The sequence below is a fragment of the Rousettus aegyptiacus genome, unplaced genomic scaffold, assembly GCF_014176215.1.
Source record: "Rousettus aegyptiacus isolate mRouAeg1 unplaced genomic scaffold, mRouAeg1.p scaffold_m13_p_6, whole genome shotgun sequence".
NCBI classification, from domain to species: Eukaryota; Metazoa; Chordata; class Mammalia; order Chiroptera; family Pteropodidae; genus Rousettus; species Rousettus aegyptiacus.
In genome coordinates, this window is record NW_023416309.1 from 40,602,690 (window position 1) to 40,615,119 (window position 12,430).

The 12,430-nt window shown below is 36.1% G+C and overlaps 1 protein-coding gene across 2 annotated transcripts in view; it reads right to left on the reverse strand.

Moving 5' to 3' along the window:
- Positions 1-12,430, reverse strand: part of ARMH3 (armadillo like helical domain containing 3) — a 146,705-nt gene that overhangs the window by 59,705 nt on the left and 74,570 nt on the right. For both annotated transcript variants that reach the window (XM_036223129.1, XM_036223130.1), the window contains exon 23: positions 8,463-8,538. In XM_036223129.1, the coding sequence (XP_036079022.1) occupies positions 8,463-8,538 (76 nt within the window). The remainder of the gene's footprint in view (positions 1-8,462; positions 8,539-12,430) is intronic.

The following is a 12,430-nucleotide window of genomic DNA, read 5'->3' on the forward strand; positions in this document are numbered from 1 at the left end:
TTAAAACTACAAAACTCTTAGAAGGAAGCAAAGAAGGAAAACTTCATGACATGGATTGGTGATGATTTCTTGGAGATGACACGAAAAGTACAAGTAATAAAAAGAAAAAAGTAGGTAACTTGGATTTCATCAAAAGTGAAATCTTTCCTGCATTAAAGGACGCTATCAAAAGAATGAAAAGGTAGCCATAGAAAGGGAGAAAATATTTGCAAACCATGTATCTGATAGGAGACTAGTAACAGAATATATATATAAAAAAAAAAAACTCCTAAAATGCAACAACAAAAAAATCAAACAACCTCATTTAAAAATTCAGCGGAATGAAATACCTAGGAATAAATCTAATGAAACATGTGAAGGACTTATATAATGAAAATTATAAGACTCTATAAAGAAACTGAAGAAGATATAAAGAAATGGAAAGATAGTCCATGTTCTTAGACTAGAAGAATCAACATAGTTAAAATGACCTTATTACCTAAAGCATTATACAGATTTAATGCAATCTCTATCAAAATCCCATTGGCACTTAAAAAAAAAATAGAACAAAAAACCATTGGATTTGTATGGAAACACAAAAGACCCCAAATTGCCAAAGCCATCCTGAAAAAAAAAACAAGGCTGGAGGCTCTGCTCAACTTCAAATTATACTACAAAGTAACAATAATCAAAACAGCATGGTATTGGCAGAAAAACAGACACACAGACCAGTGGAACAGAATCAAGAGTCCAGAAGTAAACCCATGTTTATATGGGCAAATAATTTTTGAGAAAAGAGCCAAAAACATACAGTGGAGAAAGGAAAGCCTCTTCAATAAACAGTGCTGAGAAAACTGGAAAGTCACCTGCAAAAGAATAAAATTAGACTGTTGTCTATCACTACACACCAAAATTAACTCAAAATGGATTAAGAACCTAAATAAAAGACCTGAAACAATAAATTACATAGAAAAAAACATAGGAACTATACTCAAGGACCTTAAAGGGGATTTTATGAATTTATGGATTTTATGAAAAGGCAAGGAAGGTAAAAGCAAAAATAAATGAATGGACTATATCAAACTAAAAAGCTTCTGCACAGCCAAAGAAACCGTCAACAATGTAAAGAGACAACAATCCGAATGGGAAAATATATTTGCAAGCAACACCTCCAATAAGGGCCTAATATACAAAATATACAAAGAACTCATACAACTCAATAATAACAACAACAACAACAAAAACAATCCAATTAAAAAGTGGGCACAGGACCTGAACAGACACTTCTCCCAAGAAGACATACAAATGGCCAACAAACATTCGAAAGGATGCTCAACACCACTAGCTATTAGAGAAATGCAAATCAAAACCACAATGAGATACCATCTCACACCTGTTAGAATAACTATTATCAACAGGACAAGTAATAACAAGTGTTAAAGAGGATGCAGAGAAAAAGGAACCCTCATACACTACTGGTGGGACTGCAAATGGGCACAACCATTATGGAAAAGAGTATGGAAATTCCTCAAAAAACTAAGAATTGATTTACCACATGATCCAGCAATATCTCTACTGGGTAGTTACCCCAACGACTTGAAAACATATATCTGAAAAAATATTTGCACACTGATGTTCATAGCAGCATTATTCACAGTGGCCAAGGCATGGAAGCAACTGAAGTGTCCTACAATAGATGATTGGGTAAAGAAGATGTGGTACATATATACAATGGAATGTTACTCAGCTGTAAGAAGAGATGAAATACTGCCATTTGCGACAACATGGATGGACCTTTAGATAATCATGCTAAGTGAAATAAGCCAGACAGAAAAAGTTGAAAACCACATGATATCACTTATGTGGGATATAAACCTAAATGCAACAAACAGAACAGAGACTCATGGATATGAACAATAGACTAATGGTTACAAAGGGTGAGGAGAGGGGGGAGATAAATGGGGTAAAAGGGGTCAAATATATGGTGACAGAAAGAAACCTAATTATGGGCGGTGAACACAATTTAATATATATATATATATATGCCTTACTATTGAACTGTATGCTTGAAACACTGGATTCATTAACCAATGTCACTATAATAAAAAAATAAAATAAAATAATTTTTAAAAAGAACAGAAAAAAATAAAAATTTGGCAAAGGATTTGAATAGATAATTCTAAAAAAAAAAAAAATAGTCAAATGGCCAATAAGCACATGAAAAGATACTCAATACCACTAGTTGTTACAAAAATGCAAATCAAGACCATAAGACATCACTTCGCACCCATAAGGATGGCTATTTTTAAAAAAGAAAAAAGAAAAAAAAGAAAATACAAGTGTTGGTGAGGATATGGAGAAACAGGTAGTCTTGTGCATCACCAGTGGAATGTAAAATGATACAGCTTCTATGGAAAAGCGTATGGTGATTCCTCAAGAGAAACTAAAAAGAGAATTACCACATGATCCAGCAATTCCACTTCTGGGTATATACCAGAAGAAGTGAAAGCAGGTTCTCAAATATTTGTACACCTGTATTCATAGCAGCATTATCCACAACAGTCAAAATGTGAAAATAATGCAAGTGTCCATCAATGGATAAATGGATAAACAAAATCCAGTGTGTGTGTGTGTGTGTGTGTTCTACAAATGGAATATTGTTCAGTCTTAAAAAGAATAAAATCCTGACAGAATGTTAGAAATTTTGACACATGAAAGAACCTTGAGAATATTATGCTAAGTAAAATAAGCCAGTCATACAAGGACAAATATTGTACAATTCCTCTTACATGAAGTTACTAGGGTAGTGAAATTCATAGACGCTGAAAGTAGAATGGTGATTGCTAGGGGTTAGGGGAAGGAGGGAATGAGAGTTATTGTTAATGAGTATAGTACAGAATTTCAGTTGAGGATGATGAAAAAGTTCTGGATATGGCTGGTGGTATGGCTGCACAACAACGTGAATGTACTTAATGCCACAGAACTGTACACTTAACAATAGTTAAAATGGTAAATTTTATGGTACCTATATTTTCCCACAATTTTTTTAAAAATCCAAATAGAGAAAGTCCCCAATGAAATTTCAGGTTGAGGTAAGGAGATTTTGTATGCTAAAGTCACACTCAAGTAAAATCATAGTAGCCCTAACTAAAAATCTTAATATTTCATTAAAAATACCTGAATCTCCTAAACCAAGACTTTCTTACTACACCATATACAGTTCACTAAGCCCAGCTATAACTTAATGCAAAACCTCACTTTGCAGCATAAATCAAGTTAGGGTTGCAGCATAAATCAAGATGAGCTACATGGGATTCAGTGTTTGGTTTTTCATTTCTAGCTGTAGTTTTAAGAGATTAGGGAACAGCAACTATTAGAATAATACGTAATGCTCCTAGTCATTGGGGAAACCATATTACAGCAGCCTCATTTTGGTGCTTTGTTTTAATCTGCATACTGCTTTTCATTCTCTGTAATGAGAGATCAACGGGTCTGATTAACAGAAGAAAGGTCACTACTGACAAATTCTAACCAAGGGGATAATCTGAGTCTGTCCTCCACTTTAGAACAGACAACTGGACTAGAAGATTATGTGCATGTACTCCTTGCTACTCAAAAGTCATCAGTCCAATGCCTCTGCTTCTGTCATAAATCACTTTAGTTCATATTTACCTTTCACTAGACTAACTTACGTCTTTCAGGTGAAGTGTCTGACAGCAAACTGCTCCTCCTCTCAATGCATAAGTATCCATTCTGATAAAAGAACTGTGACTAAGAGGCAGATTTTATAGCCAAAACAGGTGCATGGGCAGGGGGATTTAGGGAAACTGCCTGACTGAGACTTCACATTCCCTTCCCAACTCTAACTCTGTGGCCATCAACAGTAAGCATATTCTTTTTGATGACTGCCTATGGGCTTTTTTGGTGACATTCAGAATTCTATGCAAAGCTTGCTCCAAAAGGTGTTAATCTTAATGAACCTCTTTATATAGAGGGTTCTGAGAGCTATCCTGTTCCTTAGCCTCTCCAGCAGAGTGTACATTTAAAGCTTTCCTCCTCCTCTCCTTCTTTTCCTCCATTTTACATTCTCACCAAAGAGTTTTTATAAAGTAAAGGAAAACAGTTACATAAGCACATAAGCAGGAAGTGGGGTGGTAGTGGACCACCTTAGCAATGGAACAAAAAGACCACAAGAGGCAAACTCACTAGGTGAACAATTAACAGATTTACAAAGAAATGTACCAAAGTCTCATTCCAAACCGCGACCTGTCACTAATCGTAACAATATCTAAAAGTCGTTCTCAAAGAAAAACTAAACTTTAGCTTAATGCATTCCAAATAAAGGGAAAAATTAATATATTAACCATAGAATTCAACCTTTACCCAATTTAAGAAAATTACAGATCAGGAGAAAAACCTATTTGTAGTGATTCAGCACTACTTCTGTGAGAAACCAGAGAATGCGATTGTGAACTATGCACTAATAAAATGCTCATTAAATGAAAAGCATTAACATGTTAACTTGAAGAGATTCATTCTGGGCTTCAAATTACTAACCTTACAAGTTGTTTGATTAGATGAAGGTCAGATTTTAGTCTAACATTTTTCATTTTGTCTTCTGACTAGTAGGTTAATAGTCAGCAGACATCTTCCTAAAGTATAGGACATTACTGGGGCAATCTGCTAAGTGGTGGCAGAAAATATTAGCATAGAAGTCTGCATGCAAACTTTCCCAAATGTTTTCTCCTTCCAGCCTTGCACATGGCCCCTCAGAGTATTCTTCCTTTGTGGACCAGGAGATCTGTGAAGGCAGCTGCAGTAACCATTATACTGCATGGCATTTTAAAGATGGAGATATAATATTTTATCTTATGGCAAAGCAATGGAACAACCCTCCTATGGGGAGGAACAAACACAGGGCCCTGTATGTTTATGACATCAGGTGTTCCAATAAAAATAGCAGTTTCTAAGCAGCTGCATTTTAAGAATATCTCTGAAGGATCAAACAGGAAAAGAGAGACAAAATGTTTAAACACAAATAACTTTGACAATTAAAGAACTAGCATGACTAAGCCACGAAAGAAAAATGAAAAGCAAACAGACTGACACTTGAGCAAATTTAGGCCTCCAAGCATGTGGAAGTACTTTTAATTTTTATTACACCCCAAAGAACAGAAAGGTCTGCAGCCTTTCTGTTGTCTTTTGCCTGCTGGTGAGATACAATGTTAGGGTTGCCATTAGATGCACTGCATTCCGGAAGATCTCAAAGACATAAGCTGTAGTCCTCATCAACTGGCAAACCAGCCTCAGATGCCCTCCCAGCCGTTAGGTGTCTAAAAATTTCACATGCAACCCAATCCCTTCCCATGGCTAGAAAAAACATACTATATGAGAGGTGACTAGGAGTTTGTTTGCTCTGCCTTCAAAATCCTTTCCAGGTGTGGGATCAGCACAAATAACCTTTATAAACAACAGAAGTAAATGTCACATACCATCACCACTTTATTGCTAAGCTTTCATATACTCTATTCTTGATAATCAAGTTGGTGGTCAGTTAAAATCTCACAGTATCCCTGGGAGACCCACAGGTCCAATTTTCTGACAGTTTCTTGTTTTCTAAAACACCCAAAGTAATAGTGTCATGGATATACAACACAAGCTCTTAAGAAAAAAGAAAAGGGGTATAAAAAGGCAGCACTCATTACTGTTGGCTCAATGGAATACAGACTTCTTAGGCAAACCACTTTTTTTTTTTTGCCTTAGCTGAGAAAATACTAACTCTGAGAAGAGAAAACTTCCTGGATCACCCTTATACAAGGCATCGAAGTCAAGCAAAGAAAAGTAAAACATCTTTTAAGGCTAAGGGTAACTAACATCTTAACTTTTACAAACAAGAAATATTCTAAGGTAGGTTCAAAATGCCAAACCCAGAAAAATATTTAAACATAGAAAATTAAACAAAGAATTACCATATAATCCACCAATTCTACTTCTGCATATATGCCCAAAAGAAGTGGAAGCTGAGACTGAACAGATATATGTATACCCCTGTATAAATGACCAAAAACACAATAACCAAAAGGTAGAAGCAACTCACCTGGGTGTCATCAATGAATGAAATAGTAAACAAAATGTGTCATATACATACATAATAATAAAATATCATGCAGCCTAAAAAGAAAGGAAATTCTGACACTTGCTACAACAGGAATGAACTCCGAAGACATTATGCTAAGTGAAATGACTAGTAAAGAGGTCCAGAAAAGCTAAATAACATACTCAAGGTCACATATTAAGTTAGAGACAAAAGCAAAGAAATTTAGTTTCTCGAACTCAAATTTTCATACTCCTTTCAATACATCATGGTGAGTTTTCTGTTCACCTCCATGGAAGCCTTTTTTGCAACTCTACAGTAGGAATCATTGTGGCAGAAAGAGGAAAGCCCTGGACTTAGGAATTAGAAGACCTACTAATTCTCAGCTTTGCCACATGACATTCGTGGGACTTTCTGCAACTCACAGTATCTTTAAGACTCAGTTTCCTCATTGGAAAAAAGTGTACTTTTTAAAAAGTATAGAATACACTCTAGTTTGTAGAGTTTGATGACTGAAGAAGAGAGTATATGAAAGAACAGCATAATGTTTAGAACTTATTAAATGAAAATAAATGTCAGAAAGAAAAAAAAGTAAGCTTTTGCAGGCTTAGCATCACCAATATTCTCCCCTGATCTGGCCTTTGTGTGATAAGTGACATTCAAACATCTCTTTCCAGTAATCTTTTTAAAAAACTGACTGCATCTTTGATACGTTTGACACATATTCCGCATCTAACTCATTACCAACAGTGAAGAAGATGTAATTACTCTGCAAAAGTTCATCAAAAAAGTTTGAGGAATGCAAATGAAGGTACAGGCCTAACACAGACTTGCACAGAGAAGGAAGAGGTCACAGTTATGGGCATCTACTCAAAACTCAGCCCAGTCTTTTCTGGGCTATTCAAAAAAAGGAAGACCAAGAACTTAAATCAGCTGTTTGATGGCCCTTGAAAAGAATAAGGACAGCAGCCAAGCCAAAGCAACTGAAAGGAAAAGCAACAAAGTAGGAGATAAAGCAAGCATAAAGGAATGTGATCAAGGAAACAGGACCCAGATGAAAAGGAGCTGCCTAGAAAGCCAAAGTAAATACATGGATAAATAAACACAACATAAATGATACCCATATGCAGTACATACTCCAGCCCAGAATATGGTGCTTCTTTCAAATACCCACATTTGTCATACTGCCCTTGGGTCACAAAGGGATATTTGGAAGAAAGCAGTTTGTAATTCCTGATTCTTACAGAAAATCACATTTATCATAAAGCCTCACTATAGTATCTGGTTTATTCACTAGGTGCAGATTTGCATTTATTTCTGAGATTTATACAACTGTTTCTGCTACAAAATGTCTCTGGGGTCAGGTAAGGCAGATCAGCCTTCAGTGCAATCTTGTTAGTACCTCTCACCCCCATGCTCCTTCATCCCAGCCCTCCTAAAACACATTTCACACTTTTCCTTTTGTTCCCATATGTGCCAAACACTACGGTAAATCACTGCAGGGACAGTATATCTTACCTTTTAAAAAAAAGGAAAGAAAAGAGAAAAATATGAAAACAAACACTGAATCCCAGCTCTGCCGCACATTAGAATCTATACCAAGTTGTAAATGTACGTTACTATTACTGGTAATGTCTGGCAAGGCTTACATCTGGAGCTAAATCAAGTTTCCCCATCTGTTGGGTTTGCATCTTCCACTCAGCGTTAATTTTTCAATTGTTTGCAAGAACAATTTAATAACTGTTGAGAAAATGGAAAATGATAGGCGCAAAGGGAGCAAGGAATATAAGAAAAGTCAGCTTTAGGTTTTCAAATACTGAAAGCACATTCTCTCCACTTACAAACAGCTCACTCCTGTGAGTGTCATTTCCTCAAACCCTAAACCAACCCTATGTATGACTCAGTTTTATCCAATACATACAGCACTCTGTAATTGCCTTGCTGTTTCCTAAGGGACCTAAAATGACTTAGCCTTGCAAGCTCCATTTGCCTTTGTTTACCACAAATAGAAATAGCCATGTAAAGCAAAACGTCAAAGTTCCAGATTCTCATGAGTCATTCTTTGAAACTGAGGATGGCAGAAAATATTTTCGGAGAAAGCTTTTAGGTGGCATAGACACGGAAAATACTTTGGTAATAAAGACTCCTGAAAAGGTCTTGCAACTATCTTTTGATAAGAAAATTCACAGAAGAGCACTGTGAGCTATTGCAATGTGACAAAATGAAAGTCTCATGTATTCCTGCTTTTCTTGATCAGGAGCGACAATTTCTTCCACTCCTACAGACATTAAGACTTAAAATAGTAATAGTGTTCAACGCACTCCACTTAGAAAGGTACAATAAACCTCGGATGAGCCAAGGAACTCTGAGAGAAATTTTCATTCCTTACCTGATGTTAACCAATGCGTGGGTCACCTTGCTAGCTGCTTCTTTCCACTGGCCTGCATTGGTAGAAAGCCTCAGGACTGCACAGAAGGAAAGAACAAAGATCTGTCAGACCACTAGTATAAAACACAGATATGAGGAATGAAGGCACATCTCAGAATAGCACTATTAGAATAACCAAACAGAGCCTGTACTAACCTTCTTTATAAAATGTCCTTATCCCAGAGAAAAATATAAGAGCTTATTTTCATGGGAATTTTTTTTCTCTAACTTTCCTTTTAGTTTCTATCAAGTTACTTTACTCCTCCTCTATCTTGGGTTCCCCTTTCTCCACTCCCTGCTAACAGGTTTCCATACTTAGTTTTTGTATCGTTTACAATCTACACTTAGGTGGTGGTATAAAGGTAACCTGGCTGCAACATTATCATTTCCCTAATGGCCAGGGCTAATTTGGTTGAATAGGTAGGCTGAGTTAACTGTCCCCTCCTGTTCCAATAGATCTTTCTCCTAAAGGTCTAAGCTGGGTCAAACAGGACACAAAACCTTGCCAGATTAAGGATGGTCATGTTTTAATCAAGGAGTAACCTGTTCTAGTTCTCTGACTTAATTGTGTAACTTATAACATGAATCAACAGAAATGATCTTCCCTTCTCTGATCAAATTCTCTTTTCTACACTTATCCACATGACACAGGAGGATAGATAATAGAAATATAAACTATTCTCTTTCTCTATGAGCTTTAAGGCCACACATTACAGTACCTAGACTATTTCAGAAAAGAGATAAACCAGCAGTGCTCCTTGAAAGAAAAAGCACATGATGGGTACTCTAAGTACATGTTTTTAATGAACTAATACCTAATAAGAGCTATATATGTAGAGTTTACTATGTGCCAGGAACTGGACAAAGTTGCATGCAATATAGTACATGGATGAGAAAACTGACACTCAGAGGAGACAAGTAATTGATCAAGTTCATTCACACAGTTGTAAGTGATAGAGCTGGAATTGGAACCTGGAAGGAATGACTCTAGAATCTATACATACAGAGTGAGTGGTAAAGAGCATGTGCTCTGAAGCCGCCTATCAGGGTCAAAGTCCAGCCTCTGCCACTAATAGAGAATAACAGCAATACTTACATGAAAGGATTACTGTGAAAATTAAATAAGTTAAATGTGTATATATAAGTCCTTAGATCATGCCTGGCACACAGTAAATGCTATGTAAGTATCAGCTATTATTAAGTTAAATAGACTACCTCCCAAACAAATGAATCAATGTACCTAAGACTTTCCCTAAGGAAGGAAAATGGAGCTTAACATTAAGAGACGTGTAACTCATCTGCAAAGGAACTGTCTATCTGAGTACACTGTCTACCACCTGCTCCTGACCAGTATTCTTCTAGCAAGAGTACCAACAGCCCCTCTATCAGACGGCTGAAATATAGACAGAAAACTCATCTGGCTGCTCTGCATCTGTTCTAGTAATAACACATTTTTATAATTCATGCAGTTTTATGAAAGATAGAAGCCTTAATAAAACATATTATCAGAGTGCTGCTTTTCTAATTTATAAGATTTAGTGCAGGGGATCTTGGTATAATTCCAAGTTAGAGCTCTACAGTCTGAACTCACGTTTCACTCAGTGTATGTGTAAATTTATTCATGTAATGAATAAACTGTTTCAGCAGGTCATATCCTTTTCAACTCAATTGTGAAATGTGGTTAGATGTGTTCGTTTTTCACTAGATCCTCCACTAGATCGTAAGTTCTCTAAAGGTTAGGACCTAAACATTTATGGAACTGAGCTGAATTTTCTGCTCCTTACCTCAAATGGGTATTTTAACTCTGTCCATGGATTACTTCTCTGTAATATCCTGTCAGCTCTGCTTCTTAGTGAACAGGCACCCAGCTGACCTCATCACTGCATTTTCTTTGGAAACAACTTAGGCTTTTAAATTCTTTTCTAAGTTATCAAATTTAAACACAAAATTTGATTTCAAAATACCCTAAAAGCTTCAGACTAAGGTAATCCTTTATGTAGTAAATTATGGCACACAAAAATAACATATACTACATGGCCATTGCAAAGAAACTTAAGTCATAGCAAAAACTGAAAACCACAATTTCCATGAAAAAAAAAAAGAATGGTTAAATAAATTATAGCCATACTAAGGAGAGATAGAGATAGAGAGAGAGAGAGAGAGAGAGAGAGAGAGAGAGAGAGAGAGAGAATTACTCTCCTCCCCAAAAAAGGAACAAATTTTATGATAGAGTTTTTAAAAACACACAAAAAAATTTTATGATAGGGTTTTTAAAAACACAGGGTAACATGATTACAACCACATAAAACTACTCATACATGCAGGCTAATCTACAACTATGAAACAGTGGTAATACTGAAAAAGAGATTATGAAATTTTTAATTTTTTTACTTTAGTTTTTTTTAGTATTCGTAATTATCTTTTTTTTTTTTTTTAATGAAAAAACAGTTTAAACTATGGTTATTATTTATGGTTCAGAGCAGCTCCTGTGGAGGTCCTTCTTAGTCAGTGGACTTCACTATAGGAAATTAATGCCATGGGAACAGTAAATGCATCCTTTCATCAAAAATGTGTCAGAGAGTCTTCCTCTTCTAGTCATAAAATAAGACATAATTTACCCTCTAACCTTAACAGAAAACTCAAACTAAACTAACTCTATGAAACAACAGTCATCAGACTTTGGACAACAGGTATACAGGACTGTGAGCCATGAAGGAGGAAAACAAACAAGGCGAGCCCTACGATTACCCCGGTTTAGCACACAGAGTAGTTTCTAGCCTGCAAGTGCAGGGAGGAGGAACCAAAACAGAACACAGAAGTCTTGCCAAGCCAAAGACATAAAGTTCTGTATCTGGAGAGGCCGAGGCACCTAGATTTTGCGGGGCAGAGTACTGTGGAGGAGGGAGTTTGTCAGGGAACTCTGGAGGTTTGTGGAGGGGCCCTCTTACATCTTTTGCTGAGCACTGATCAGCATATATAAAAGTGGAAAATACCCATGGCTGGAATAAAGAACTACTGGAAAGGAGAAGAAATTGCGGTATTCATGGAGGGTTCCACACATAAAATAATTTGTGTTTCTACCAGTGAGAGTGGAAAGACCTAATACACGGGTTATCAGGTAGAGGCTGTGGATGGGTACTACATTAATAATGGGCTGAAATTAGCTAAATTAAAGGTTGCTCTCCACCTACCCAACAACCCTTAAAAGCAAACCCTTAAACTGATTCCACATAACAAAATCACATTCCAGAACAAAGTCCAACATTATATAAAGAAACATAAAATCTAGCACATCATTAACATCACAATGTCCAAAATCCAATTAAAAAATTACCAGGCATTCAGAGAAGCAGAAAATTATGACCCATAAGCAGGAGAAAAATCAGTCAATAAAACATATCTAGACATAAAGAAAGATGATGAAATTAGCAGACAAGGGCATTAAAACAGCTATTGTAAATATGCTCAGGAATATTGAGAAAATATAAACACAATGAGGAAGGAAATGGACATATTAAAAAAGAAGTATGAGTAGAACTTCTGGGGAAGAAAAAATCTTTCTGAAATGAAAAGTACACTGAATAAGATGAAGTGAAATTAATGAGATTAACAGCATATTTTAAAATACAGAAGAAAAGATCAATGAATTTGAAGAACAGAAACTAACTAAAATGAAATCTAAAGAGAAAAAAAAGAACAAAAAACCCACAAGGTTAGTGGGACACTGTCAAGAGTATGTGTGTGCGCATGCGCGCACACACACACACACACACCCTCTCTCTCTCTTTCCCTCTCTCCAGAGGATTATACCTAAACCCCAAATCTATACAATATAACATTAAAAAGGTCCAGGTAATTTTGTCCAGGTAATCCAAAATTACTCAATTTATAAAAGACCGGGACATACAAAGAACCAGAATATCCGATAAA